Here is a 15,516-nt window from a genome sequence, read left to right on the forward strand (position 1 = left end):
AATTCATCTGATTTTCATAAGAGCTTTATAATCCCCGTTACATAAAATTTTCGGCATCCATTTCCACGGTCTATGTAAATACATCGAGTTGTTGTACCAAAAGCTTAATACGTCGCATGCGTTTCCACCTCAAGACGTTGATCGAAATTGGATTTGGAAGACTTATCGAGAGATAGAGAAAAAAAATCCAATTTTGTGTCGGGAATGTGCGCCATCTATGCATATAAACATGTTTACTAAACTCCGACTTTGATGTCTTTTGTTCGCATATAAATACAGTCGAATTCGCTATCAATTCCCGAGAGATTCATTCTTAATCCTTCTTATATTCATCGACACTTTTGTTTGGAATATAGAATGGAAACGTGGGAAGTATACGGTGAGACGGTAGTCAAAGAAAGCTGTTCTTGAATTTTGAAATAAGTGGGTGGGTGGGGGGGTCATTCAAGTAACTGACATAGGATACGTCACCATCGAAGGGGGGGGGGTTCGGGTTCACTGACTTTTGATTAGAAAAGGGGGTTTGAATGATGCTTACGTCATCAACCACCCTTTATAAAAATATAGGAAATACAGTCGAATCGCGTTTTAACGAATACCATTATAGCGAAAATCTCGTTTTAACGAACACTTTTCTAATCCCCCAAATAAGTTTACATAGTAACAATGCTAGGTAACCTGGAATTCCTTTATAACGAAATTTCGTTTTAACGAAGTGATTCCTCCGGTCTCTTGGCGTTCGTTATAATGGGATCCGACTGTATTCTTCACGGTGTGCCAAAAACGAGAAAAACCTCTCTCTAATTTGTGGGCACCCCTGAACTAACATTCCACTTATTGATAAGTCCTCTACAGAGTCACTGTAGTGACCTCTAAATGTTCCGCGGATCCTTCGAGTGACCTGGAAATGTGTCCGGACCGCTCAAGTGCTCTAGAAATGTGTCGCGGGCAGATTAAGAAGTCTGTGCCTGTGCCACGCGTCACACAAGTGATCCGCGATTATGCCGCGCGGATTCACTTGAGCAACCTGAGAACGTGCAACACCACCAATACAACAAGATCTCCGTACGACGCTCATGACATCACTGAAGAACGCCATTTCATATTGCCATTGGATATAGCAGGGCATGCGATATCTTTTTTTGCAGTATATCTAATCGCAATAGCAGAAATGGCAGTGACTTCGTGCGGAGGCCTTGTTCTATAAGTGGTGTTGGAATATGCCGCGGGTAACTCGAGTGATGTCGAACTGCACTGGGGGCAGCTTATGTGCTCTAAAATCGTGCCACATGTCACTCAAGGGACCTCTAAAAGTGTTCTGGAACTGTGTCGCGGGTCACTTAAGCGATCTGTACATGGATCCCTTAGTTAATTTTTACAAAACAAGGTTTAAAGTGGATCTCTGCTGGCGTAATACTTTTGCTTTAGCTTTCCCTCTTTTCCCAGCGTGGCCCAGGTCTCTGACCACCTGCTTCGTTGTGACCGAGCGACGGGCCATGTCTCGGTTAGGGGGGGGGAGGGAAGAGGTGAGCTATCGCAGTGACTGCGAACATGAGGTTAAGATGATTGAAAACGAAGTAAAGTAGCGGCTGGGCATTAAATAACGTGATATGTCGACCTCTCTCCAGCGAGTAATTTATTGGACAAAGGTTTGCCATCTTCGAGATATTTGCGGGCCAAATCGAAAATTTTCGTGAAGCCGGCGTGTCACCAACTCATACTGAGTATTTGGAGTTCTAACAAAGGAAAGAGTCCCGAAGTTTCGTGCTCAAAAAATTATGAAAAAAAGAAATTAAGCACATGTATTTGACTTGGAAATACATAAAGACAAAAAAAAAGTGACGTAATGCAATTATTAGAGCCGCAAAAAATTATTAAAAATTGACTACACTCGCCTCTCGCACCACCAACTAGGAAAAGGTTTTTCTCGTTTTTGGCGCACTCTCAGTAAGATGCCGGCTAGAATATTTCATATTTTTATAAAGGGTGGTTGAGATGACGTGAGCATAATTCAAATCCCCCCACGTCATCAAAAGTCAGAAAATCCGAAACTTCCCCCCCCCCTTCCTATCGATGTTGACGTAATACTTGAATGACCCCACCCCCTCTTGTAAGACAGAATTCACACATTCGCAAGATCTTAGTCTGCAGTAATGCAGGGATCCAAAAATACAGTCGAATCCCGTTATAATGAACGCCAAGAAACCACAGGAATCACTTCGTTATAAAGGAATTCCAGGTTACCTAGCATTGTTCCTATGTAAACTTATTTGAAGGATTAGAAAAGTGTTCGTTAAAACGAGATTTTCGCTATAACGGTATTCGTTAAAACGGGATTCGACTGTACTTCTTGTCGTTGCCCCCCCCCCCTCCCTCCACGGAAATCTTGCTGTCTGCCATAGATACTCCACTCCATTTATTCCAGCAGGAACTACAGCCATTCTAACAATGAGAATGTTTGGAATAATGAAGGACATTCTATCCAGTACTTTGGATGTGATGCGATAGTAAGACCATCTAGTGCATAGTTTCCCAACCTCTTTTGTCCCATCGCCCCTTTCTTCAGAATTTTTTTTTTCTCCCATTGAAACGCAATCTAACGCATCCCCAACGCAATCTAACCCATAGAATCCTATGCTATACTCGTAGCTTCTACCGTCCCCATGGAACATTCCATCCCCGCCCCCAGGGGGCGTTAACGCCCACGTTGGGAATCACTGATCTAGTGGACTGGAAAAACAGGACTAAAACAGCGAGAGTCCGGGAGATGTCATCATAAGTACAATGTCTGTCAAATCATAACAATATTACTGCTAGTCTTCCAACGTTGCAGCGATGCTTTTGAGCGTAAATATAATCAAAATACTTTCTTTTAAATTAATTAATTAATTAATTAATTTTTTCTCTTCAATTTTTTATCTTTTTTCTTATATTTAATTCTGCAATTGGACCGTGGAACCCTAATTAGGAGCCGCTGATCTAATGACATCAGCATCTTGATAGGGTCCTGATTTGAACAAGGAGCCCGAAATACTTGAAGACTTTTATTTAAAGTATTCTGTGACTTTCTCTTTATTCTATTCTTAAACTATTTTACACTTTAAATCACTATAAAGTCATTATTTTTTCGGGAATTCTAGGATTCACACGTTATTTTGTGCCTTTCTCTCTTTCATACTCGAGATTATTCTTCTTAGTATTATTATAAACGACCGACATGGATTGAATAGTAATGGTTGGTTTACCCTTTTTGTTTACGTTTCATTTTAATACGCGGTGGCAGCAAATGCACTCACACGGACCGATAATAATTGTTGTGATGTTATCAGATACAATTGTTATGTTACCAGATACAATGCCTAAAGCGATCGAAATTAAACGCTTATGCATTGATTCAGCTTATCAACACAAACGGTTAGCCCACTGATTGAGGGTCTCTTTGTTTACATTTCACCTGCAAGTGAAGTGCTGAAGATGTACCGAACGAAGCCGTATTTTATCCTAAATATATATACCGGCCATATAAACACTTCCTATAAAGTAAGCGAGTAATTACGACCCAAAACAGACCGATATCTTATACGGCTTCACACACGCAAAATCATACCGGGTATTATTATACAGGGTGTTTATGAATAAACTAGCACTACTCAGACGTATGTAGCGTCCATTCTGATGAAGGTATTTTGATGAAAATTAGTATATAGGATATATGGTCTATGGGAGGAAAAGAAAGCTTCATTAAAAAAAATAGTTCCATTTTTGACCGCCAGGTGAAAAAGTGTTTTTTTTTTTTTTTTTAATCGCAGTTATTTTTCACCCATGGTCCAAACCAAGTTTCAATGACATACGTCTACCACAACGGGTGCTACATAGGTCGGAGTTGTGGTGCCAGTATAATTAAACTCAGCATGACCCAACCTACACGGGTAAAGGGCTTACATCCCGGAAGAGACAGAGCCCGGGTCTTGTCTGGCCTGACAGTACAACTAAACTGACCCTACTTAACTATACTGCCACTACTTCGACCTTTGTAGCCGTTGTGGTAGACGTATTTCATGCAAACTTAATATGTACGTTCTTAGAACCATCGGAAAAATATAACTGCGATGCCAAAGCTCCACTTTCTTCCCTGGTGGTCAAAAATTGAACTATCATCCTCCATACATTTACAGGTTGCCCCGAAACTAACAGGCAATTTTGAAAAAAAAAAAGGGGGGGGGGTGGGGAAACGGGGAGCGAAATAGAAATGCACCGTTTGCTGGATTATGATGATACTCAGAGCGCACAGGTACTTGAAACAAGGAATTACAGTTGGCAACGACACACGTAAATTGTCCTCCAGGTCTTGCAGTCTATTTCTTGACAGATCGCAGCACTACACATAGCAAGCATTACACAGAAGCAAACTTGACGTTGAATTCACAAATTATATACGCACATTCCCAGCATGCACCAGTTCGTTAGACATTCCGTAGGGGAATGTGTACAAGCTACATGTATGGTTGAGTAGTAGTAGTCTATTTCTTGCTTTGTATTTTAGCACGCCGCATGTGATATATTTACCTTTTTTGCAGTATATCCAATGACTATAGGTGAAATGGACTCCCCCCCAGACTTCCAAGTCTATATCCGCTTATACTTTCTTTCTGCTATAGATGGTGTTGGCTGAACGGGGCTGTACATGGACACCCAGACCTAACTCAGGCCAACGCTCACATTGCTGAAACTGCCACCAGATTGTGACTTATCCGATGAGTCTGTCATGCAAGAGAGGAGAGTAATTAATTCGACTTAAAGTAAATTTTAAGACCTTAAGTGTGGACTGTCATATGTATTTTTACTTATCTCCATAATATTTCGTGGCACCCCTTAGTCGATATCGCGACACCCTAGGGTGCTGGGGCGCAACAGTTGGGAAACCACTGCTCTACCTGGAAGTGAAACGTTAGAAATATCCGGACCCAGTTGTTAAATTCGCCAACAGATGGCGGTGAAACTGCGCACGATAACCAAACGGCGTATGAACCGCGTGATTCAGAAGAAACACGAGATAAAAAGTTCCTAAAAACATTGCTTAGCTTTTTCTTTTTTCTTCTCCCCAATTTCTGTCGACTTTACCTACCGTGTTGGAAAAAACAAAAAAACAGGCACACAGATGATGGGAAATAGTGCACACTGCTCAACATCATCATGACTCTCTTGGCCATACTGCATCTATTACTCAGCACTACACTTCTCTTATACTCCGCTATAGTAAACGATGTCTACGGCAGAGACATTTACGAGACCTTCAACGAATACATCGCGACCTACGACAAACCCTACGTACCGGGTACAGCAGAGTATTCGAACAGAGCTTTGGTCTTCAAGGTGAGTCTTCTCAACTGCTCATTTCTACCATCAAATCCTTTATATTTACCCATCTTAAATTCTACCAATTATCAATCGGTGCGTATTTTCCTCGCGATTCCAAAGAAATCGAAGCAGTAATTAATGTTGACAGAACAATCCTGAAATCGCCTGTATTTTTCATTGTTATTTTATGGTTTTTTTCGTCCCCTAAATTAATTGGAGTTTTATTTCAGATACAAAAAACCTGAAAGAAAATTCTTCTCTTTTGATATATTTTTCTCTCTCTCTCCGATAATCATTGTTTTCATCCGTGTAATTGCTTTCGACAATTCTTCGGATGTATTTATTTCATGGGGGGGGAAGAAAAAAATCCGAAAAGAATGTTCTAGAAAAATTGTTCTTGGTCTTTTCCATTCGTTTCTTTTCTGTTCACGTTTGTGGCGAAATCTGAAATGAAACATGTGAGTAATAAAACACTGAATTTTTTCGTTATTATATTTCATTTCACGTCTTTTAAGCGATAACTACCACCATTTTCTCATTTCTTTATCATTTTCTTTCATTTCTTTTCCTATTCTTTAACATTCCCGTTCTGGAAAAATTTCCCATGACTTTCATCCTTAATACACTTATATGTTACTGTCTATTACCCGCGACTTCGCTCGCTTGGATTTGGTGATATGAAAATTCCTCGGCGGTGATTTCTTCCCCCCCCCCCCCCCCCATATAACACTTGAGCTCACTCAGCCACCTCGTTGGGCATTTTGCCTGTTGTGGTGTTGTATTTGTATTTGAACCCCTACGTTCTTAGGGAGTTGAACTTCCAAAAATTCCGTTTTAGTGAATCTCTGTTATAAAATATAATACTGGCTAAATTTCATAGTTATAGCTTCAGCGATGATTGTAACATATAACCTTTGAACCTACCTCCCCTTTATGGGGCCGTTCAAGTATTATGCCATCACCGATGGCGGGGGGGGGTGTTCCGATTTGATGACAAGGGGGGGGGGGGGTTTGGATAATGCTTACGTCATCAACCACCCTTTATGAAAATATGAGTTGGATTCAGAGGGGCGGAGCTGATGACGAAATTTTGCTAACAAAGGGGGGGGGGTGTCAAAAACGGCTAAAAATTTGCTTACGTAATACCTGAACGGCCCCTATGGGTTGAATTTTGAAGAAAAACAATTCATTCTTAGTGAAGATAAATTCCTCTATAAAAACTAAAATATTCCTAAATAAACCTATTGATCAAATTTCATATTTATGGCTTCAGTGATTTCAGTTCAGCTGATGATTGCCATATAACCTTTGAAGTCCATCACGGCCTCTGTATGGAGCCGAATTTTAAAAATGGCCTCTTCTTAGTGAGCCATTACATCTTGAAATTAAACTACTGATAAAATTTCACACTCATGGTTTTAGTGGCTCCGGCTCAGCACAACACCTCTATATAACCTTTGGACCACTTACAGGTCAAATTTAAAAAATATTATAAATATTCAATCCGAAAATTTCAATTTTTCCGAAATTAATTCAAATTTGAATACCTTAAATTGATTTTCATTATAATTCGATGATAAATATACTTCTCTTATAGCAGAAAAAAAACCGCATTTTTGGTTCCTTAAACAGTGAACGTTCGTTATAATGACCCCACGTAATGGCGATCATTCCATTACACCGACCGGTGGCGTAAGTCCCAATTCTTTTTCATAGAATGACTACCATATACGTACAGTCAAACCTCGTTAGTGCGTCACACGGTTAACACGTCACTCCGCTTAACGAGTCACTTTTTGGAAGTCCCAGTTGTCCTCAGGCAGGCATTGGCACAGCTACGGCTTACTCCGTTTAACGAGTCACTCCGCTTACTAAGTCATATTTTTGCTCTCCCAAGGGTGACTCCTTAACGAGGTTTGACTGTATGTCTTACTTTTTGATACGACGGCCATCTATGATGGGACGACAAGGGTCGTTATATCGAGCATCGAATGTGTACCAGACTCAATCAACTAATTTTTCAGCGAAGTATCAAATTCTCGTTCGACGATTTTCCAAAAAACACGTGACATGAACCTAAGTTCGCATAAATTGTGTATATAAACATGTATATATACGAAACGCGTGCTTTTCTATCTGAAAGACACGTATTAAAAAACAATTCTGCCTGTTTGCAAGAAAAAATATGTATTCGGATATATTTTTTTCTCTGCTCAAAACACTAGAGAGAGACAAAGAGTGTGAGAGAGATCTTCAAATGCTTATACTTCAAAGTCTGAGAAATTCAGTTTTTCTTTGTGAGATAAAAGACGATCAGGAGAGATAAGATGCTCGGCATAAAAATAACAGATTACGTGTAAGAACGAGAGAAAACTAAAACGCTATTGCGATAATCAGTAAACAGAGATATTAGATACACAAGAAAGTTACAGACACACTGCAAAAGAAATAAGAAGCGCTTAGCTAGCGTTACATCTCTCTGTTACATCTTATTTTTTGTGCATGAATTCTACTATTTCTTAAGAAAAAATTCTTGTTTATCATAAAATTTCAAACTTTCACGTTTCCGGGAAAGAATTTACTTTTTTAGCCACTTTGTGACATCTTAGAAAATGAGCGCTCATTTATGACACTGGCAAGACTCTAGCCCGAGGGTCTTCAGTCATGGCCTGCGGGCACACATTTGGCCCTGGAAGGTTTTTTTTTTGTCGTGGCCAGCCGGTCATTTTCAGGAAATAGTTGAAAACATTGAAACACGATTCATTCAAATGAAATAAATGATTTTTCGGAACGAATGTGTGAAAGAAATAGTTTTTTGAATTTTTGAATTTTTGAAACAAATAATTTTTGAATTTTTGAAATAAATAATTTTTGAAATAAATAATTTTTGAAATAAATAATTTTTGAAATCAAATAATTTTTGGAATTTTTGAAAACAAATAATTTTTGGAATTTTTGAAAACAAATAATTTTTGAAATTTTTGAAAACAAATAATTTTTGAAATTTTTGAAAACAAATAATTTTTGAAATTTTTGAAAACAAATAATTTTTGAAACAAATAATTTTTTGAATTTTTGAAACAAATATTTTTTTGAATTTTTGAAAACAAATAATTTTTGAATTTTTGAAAACAAATAATTTTTGAATTTTTGAAAACAAATAATTTTTGGAATTTTTGAAAACAAATAATTTTTGGAATTTTTGAAACAAATAATTTTTGGAATTTTTGAAACAAATAATTTTTGAATTTTTGAAATAAATAATTTTTTAAACAAATAATTTCAGAAATAGGGAAAAAAAAGTCGATTTCAATTAATGATTAATAGAGTAATTAAAAATAATGATTTCAGATAGAAATCGATCTCAAACTTAAATAATTTAATCAGTTCTTAATTAAAAACTTTTTCAGAGTTCATCAAAATTGATAATTAGTAAAATAAATAATTTGGGAAAAAAAAATTAAAAGTTCAATTATTTTTGTCCCTGTTTGGGGCAAATAATTTCGTAGAAATAATATTTCTATATTCAATAATAATTTAACAGCATATTAATAATAAAAAACACGAAATACACACACATAATCATTAAAACACGAAAAGGGTTTTAATTTTTTGGGTTCTTTATGTGCCCGCATTGGGCATGTCGTTGGGAAAAAAGTACATACAAATAAGAATTTTTGCATGCCCCGGGCATGTCGGGCGATGGATATTTTCAGCCCTGATATAACTCGTATTTTTACGGGGAAATTCCTGTATTCTTACTTATTTTCGGCCGTCCTGGCTTTTTGATGAAAATCCACTGTTTCTTTTTCACCCCCAGTTGTGTGTTTTTTTCTTTTTTACGGAGTTTCTTTGGAAAATATAATACTACTTGTTTTGAAATGGTTGATAAACATAAATGTAATCTATTTTAATATAATATAATCGAATCCCGTTATAACGAACCCCAAGAGACCGGAGAAATAATTTCGTTATAAAGGAATTCCAGGTTTTTTCATTGTTCCTACCGTATGTAAACTTATCTTGGGATTAGAAAAGCGTTCGTTAAAACGAGATTTTTTTCACTATAATAGTATTCGTTATAACGGGATTCATCTGCATAACTATGGCAATGAATATGGATGTTTACCTCACGTATTTTTATGGTCGTCAAATATGGTTCAACTCACAGCAATTTACAGTAGCCCCTTTGTTTCACGTCACTTTTGCAAATTCTTTTAGCTGATTCTGACGGATACGTGTGTCAGCCCGTTTCAGAAGTCGCTAAAATATGACAACCTTGCCAACATCGGAAGGGAAGACAGGAATATTTCATATACGATGTGATAGGAGGAAAAATATCATCCCCTTTCCTGTCTCTAATGGTATTATTAAGGTAATCACATGTCCCGTATTACTAGGGACATTCCGGCGTTTCCCGTTATTTCCGCCTTTCCAACTTTCTTCACAAAAAATGGCCGTATATTCTAGTTTTCCACGAAGGTTATTTGAATTTTTATTATTTACCGAAGCTTTTAGATTCATATTGCTTTCCCAACTTATGAGTTTTATCATGATACAGAGTAACTGTAATCATTAGAGCCTAGAAGTTTAGGCACTAAAAAAGGTTGAAATAGGTAGGCAAAACGACACTAAAAATACCTAAAATAGACACTAAAAAGGCATTTTATAGTTTTGAAAAACAGGGAAAGTAACTAAAAGATACGATATTAAAGGTCCGAATACTTTCTTAGAAAAACTGACACGATTCATTGAATCTATTTTTCAATAATAGATTATAATAAAACTGCATTAATAGCTAACTTGATATTATTGAGCTAAAAAAGTGTTTGTGGGCCTTTAAGATTCTTCAAGGTCGGAGTTGATTTAATCGAACACTTGATATGTAATTTTTTGACGTAAAAAGAGTGCTATCTTGAATTGAAGAATAGTTATATCAAAATACAGTCGACGCTCGTTGTAACGACCCCACGTTATAACGACCATTCCATTATAATGAAAGGCGAGAAAAGTCCCAAATGTTTCACGTATCTACTGTACTATGTGTTTTCCTTCCGATATAACGTCCCTTTTCCGTGGAACTATGAGGGGTCGTTGTAACGAGTGTCGACTGTATACTGTTTTTCACATGGAGTTATTTAAAAAGCATTTTTTCGCAATAACACGACATTATTTTCGAGTTTTGTATTCCATCTGTTTGCATCTATTTAAAATAAAGATCTCTCAATTTCTGGAGATGATGTTTGCATGTCTAAAATAACTTTTCACTTGCTGTGTAGTGCCTGAGCAAGACATGTTATGTGAAGCATATGGAGGAACAAACTTTTCTAATTTATTCTCAGCTTTTCTTATACAGTACATGGGTTGCTTTCTCATCTAGAAATGTTAATATCTTTACGCGAATTCGACGGTATATTAATTGCCACTGTATGTGAAAGATGGAAATTCTTTGTTAGTTCTATGTGCAGTTTTTTTGTCTCTCAAGAACTTACGTCTATTTGCATTCAAATAGGGACAAGAGGGTTGGGGGGCTTGCTGATAAGAATTTAGACCAAGAGTTGAAGATTTAATTCTTCCGATATTTTCAATGCTAAAATATCTAACTTATACGGATATGTCTTCTAAAATTCACGAAGAAACATAAAACAATGTCGAAATAGGCATTTACAGCATTAAAAATTCAAAAAAGCATTTTCAAAAAAAAAAAAGTTTGAAAATAGGCAAAAAAAAAAGCATTTTGCCAGAACTTCCGGGCTCTAGTAATCATATATAAATATGATTCAAATAACATCATCTCTAGTAAACATCTGGTAAAACAAAATAAATAAATTCAAATATAATAAATTCTACGAAGGTTTTAACAACTGGCTGTTGCGAAGATATATTTTGGAAAGAGAGAAAATTCAACTGCCCCTGCGGGGAATCGAACCCACGTCCTTTCACTTCCCGGGTGAACGCCCTAGACCACTAGATGGCGACTTATACAAGGATGACGTCACTCTGGTGGCAGCGTCAGCAGTTGTGAGCTTGGCCTGAGTCTGGTCCGGCCGTCCATGTACGGTCCCTTTCAGTGTACACGAGCTCCAAGGAAAGATTGAGAGATTCGGTGCCTCTGTAGTCTAGTGCGTTCACCCGGAAAGTGAAAGGACGTGGGTTCGATTCCCCGCAGGAGCAGTTGAATTTTCTCTCTTTCCAAAATATATCTTCGCAACAGCCAGTTGTTAAAACCTTCGTATGGTAGCGGAGAGTGACGTCATCCTTGTATAATAAATTCTAGCAAACATCATCTCATATGTTTATCGTGTTTTGAACCTTTGTTTCGTAATATTCATTTTAGTCCTTTGCTACTCATTAGTACTTCACCTCTTGTGCGTTGGTGGTTTTTCGTTGGTTTTAGCTATAATTCACAACTTTGCCACCTTTGGCATGATTTTTGGTTGCAACTGGTGATTCCCCGTATTTCCCCCCATATCTGGAACCTCAATTTTATTTTTCTCGGGAGAATATGGTCAGCTTAGATATTACATTCGTGAGGAGGGAAAATATTTTTTCCCCTCTCACTTCCATGGTTACTTTAGTATCTTCTCTTTCTCCCTTGTTTTCTTGGCACTGTTGGCGTAAATACAAAGTTAACATGCGCTAAATAAAACAGCCATTTACGACCCCAGGTTCTATCGCAATTTTTTTTTTCTCAACTTGCACTATCACACTACCAATTTCACCGCCCCTGGCTGTGGCAGAATTTATCCCGAAACAATATTTTATTTGCGCAAATTTGTATGTCTCAAAAATCAAATTTTTGTTTTCTCTTCCACGTACAGGAAAGTCTGAGACGTATCGAAACCCTCAACAGGAATAGAAATGTATCACATGGAGCCTTATACGGGATCAACCAGTTCTCTGACATGACTCCAGAAGAGTTCCATGATTACGGTAAATCCAATCTCATTCTATAATACAGCGGTTCTCAACCGTTCTTGACTCGCGGAGCACCTTTTTAGTACATAATTTCTATGGCGGAGCCCCCCGTAGGCCTCTTATCCTGTGTACGGTCAAGCTCGCTAAAAAACGACTTCGGTTGTTACAACAATTAGGTTATAACGTCATTAATTTGCGGTTCTGACTAATTACATTGAGAATAATGTTAACGAACATCGCTTATACCGTCAATTAAAACGCAAAGATTTCGGATATAGCGACACATTTTTATGTCGTTATTTCGTTTTATCATAATTAGTGTGGTAATACTTGTATGACACGCATACGGAAAATTTTGTAATTTAGCCCTTCTTGACGTTTTTATTTGAAAGGGCTTTTTTTTTCCTGAACGAAGCTTAATTTATAAGCCTTGTTAAAATAGGGTATGTATCTGTGTATGTGTATGTGTGTGTGTGGTAATTATGATTATAAATATCAATATTAATTTCACATATTCGCCATGTTCAGAGCGTGTATCACATGGCGTCACCCGGGCGGCCTCAAGTTCAGAAAGGGCCTCGTGAAAATGACTGGTCAAATTTTCGACAGTGGGTATGAAATTGCCCGAGTGGCGCAGTGGTAAAGATGCGCATCTTCCACTGTGAAGGTTGCCATCAAGGTCCATGGGTTCGAATCCGGGCATAGAATATCAGAAGCAAGTTCTTTACCTACCGAGCCTGGGGCGACCACCGATATATGGAGCCTTCATTTCCCTCCCAACTCCAATGGTTGGAAATTACCGTATGGCGATATATGACCGGAGTTGGTGTGCGGTGAAGTAGTTAGTAGTGGGTGTGTGTAGCAGAAGTATTTCTCTCTCCAGCCAAGTAAGAATTCCCAGAGAAATCACTTCGTCAGCGATGCCACTCAACCTTTTATCCCCGTGAAATAAATTTTAAATCACTAAAGACTTGCTGTATAACACTGCATTTCTCACCAATTATATTTATAAGGCGATTTTTCTCTGGCAATTGGCGACATTTTAGCGAGAATCGGTGATGTCTCGTATTTATGATTTCGATTTCCTGACCAAATATGATCACCCGAATATAATGAAAAAAAACTTTTTCATTCAAGCACCTGAACGGTTTTGGAAACGTTAACATTGGTTGTAACGACAAAATTGCGCGGAATCTTTGATGTTAATAATCGAGTTTGACTGGATTTATCAAATTTTACCGGTTTATTTTATTTTCCTCTAGCGGCAGCGGAGCACCGGTTGAGAACCGCCGCTCTAATACTTTCAATAAATATCCTCATCCAATTTCCAAAAACGTTCCTAGAACCAAAATCGAAATGATTCCATTCAAATCACAAAAATCACAAAAATAATAATAATTTTTTTTCAGATTTTTCGGAAACATCGAAGGAAATAGAAAAAAAAAATTTAATTACTGCAAAAAAGAAATCGAGTTTTATGTTTCGTGAAACATCTTACGTCATATTCCCAGAAAGAGAAATGTATTATAATAAGGAACAGAATACTTTTTTTGGATATTTTTTTTTCTATCATTAAGTTGAAGACGATGCAGTCAGTGACCATTAAAATATTATTCGGAAAGTTAAACACACACATGCACAATTACGATAATTATGCTATTAAAAAAAAACATTTTTTTTATAGAATATTTTAATAATGATCATATTTTTTTGATGAACTTAAAAAAAAAAAACATGAATGTGTAATTTCTTTTATAAGAATTTTAATTGATTTGATTCAATTTCCGTTTCTATTCTAAAAATACGCCAACTTTATTTTTACGTTATGACCTTTAAATTTTATGGTTATCGGGACGACTACCATTTGGCCCCTACTCAGAATTATTTATTTACATTAACCCAGAAGGAATGAAACTCACTTACTCTGGAAAAGTAATAATGAAGTAATAAAAAAATAATAAAAACAATTAGAAATAATAGTCAGAATGGAAAACACTTCGTATACGGAGCCAAGTCGAAATCCTCAATAGCGGAAGAAAATTCCGCGTAGGAGACGCATGGCAGACTGTTATGACTAGGGCCAGGATTATATGCAAATGAATATGTATTTGCATATTTTGGCCTTTTTTTTTTTTTAGTATTAACGCATGTAAATGCATGAAATCAAAGAATTTTCCGTATAAGTGCATATTTTTGAAGGTCTATATAAGCTCGCTCAATTTTTTTTATAATTTTTTTAAATGAATATTGTTCATGATATTTTCATAATATCGGGGTTTTTTTCCCCCCGCAGGGGAAATTTAGTGAATTAGAGTATTTATTTATAAATTATTTTATGGATATTAACCGTTTTATTGTAAGGCTATTTCTAGAGATATGTCGAAGTGTTATTTTTTTTTAGAAATAGTGTCGAAAGTCTTTTGTTGCTGATATTTCCGTTATTGAGCAGCTACAGCAAACTATATATATATATAAGGAGATATTTTTTTGTAAATGAATACGTATGCACTAAGAAATAGAAAAGATGGCTTTCAAAACACATTCTGCTTCTTACTTTTTAATGCATATTTCTCATTTTTGGACATATTTCGGAATTTTTGACTTTTCAGGATTTCTACTATATATTCTGGGTTGTTTATGCATATTTTGGGATTTCCAGTGCATAATTTTGCATTTTTAAGTGCATATTTTTGCATTTTCAACGATATAATTTTTCATTTTCAAGGATATAATTTTGCATTTTTAAGGATATAATTTTGCATTTTTAAGGATATAATTTTGAATTTTTAAGGACATAATTTTGCATTTTTAAGGATATAATTTTGCATTTTTAGGGATATGATTTTGTATTTTTAAGGACATAATTTTGCATTTTTAAGGATATAATTTTGCATTTTTAAGGATATAATTTTGCATTTTTAAGGATATAATTTTGCATTTTTTAGGGCATATTTGCATATTTTTAGAGCATATTTTGCTACTTTTTTAGTGCATATAATCCGATCTCTAGTTATCTCCACATTATCTCCACACGGCATCTGAATCCGTGGAAAAAGCAATCTCTTCTTGTCGTTGGTATTCTTATTTGGAAGCGATGGCTCCGTAGGTTAACTCCCTGTCTATGATCTCGAAGAAAGGTTCTCCCGATGGTAGATAAACCATTTGGTGTGGATTAGTTTTTTAACTCATCTTCAGATCTCCAGCGATTCCACGCCATTCCAGCGAGTGCAAAACCCAGAA

General features: G+C 36.6%; 1 protein-coding gene across 1 annotated transcript in view; it reads left to right on the forward strand.

The window, feature by feature from the left end:
- The first annotated feature begins 5,046 nt into the window (after positions 1–5,046).
- Positions 5,047–15,516, forward strand: part of LOC149088497 (cathepsin O-like) — a 53,628-nt gene continuing 43,158 nt past the window's right edge. Inside the window, exons 1-2 of the mRNA XM_089247812.1 lie at positions 5,047–5,373; positions 12,180–12,291. Of these exons, the coding sequence (XP_089103938.1) occupies positions 5,194–5,373; positions 12,180–12,291 (292 nt within the window). The 5' untranslated portion in view covers positions 5,047–5,193. The remainder of the gene's footprint in view (positions 5,374–12,179; positions 12,292–15,516) is intronic.

Source organism: Pholcus phalangioides, unplaced genomic scaffold (genome assembly GCF_987345545.1).
Source record: "Pholcus phalangioides strain wild (caught in Gottingen) unplaced genomic scaffold, Ppha-v1.0 ptg000003l_1, whole genome shotgun sequence".
Classification (NCBI taxonomy): domain Eukaryota; kingdom Metazoa; phylum Arthropoda; class Arachnida; order Araneae; family Pholcidae; genus Pholcus; species Pholcus phalangioides.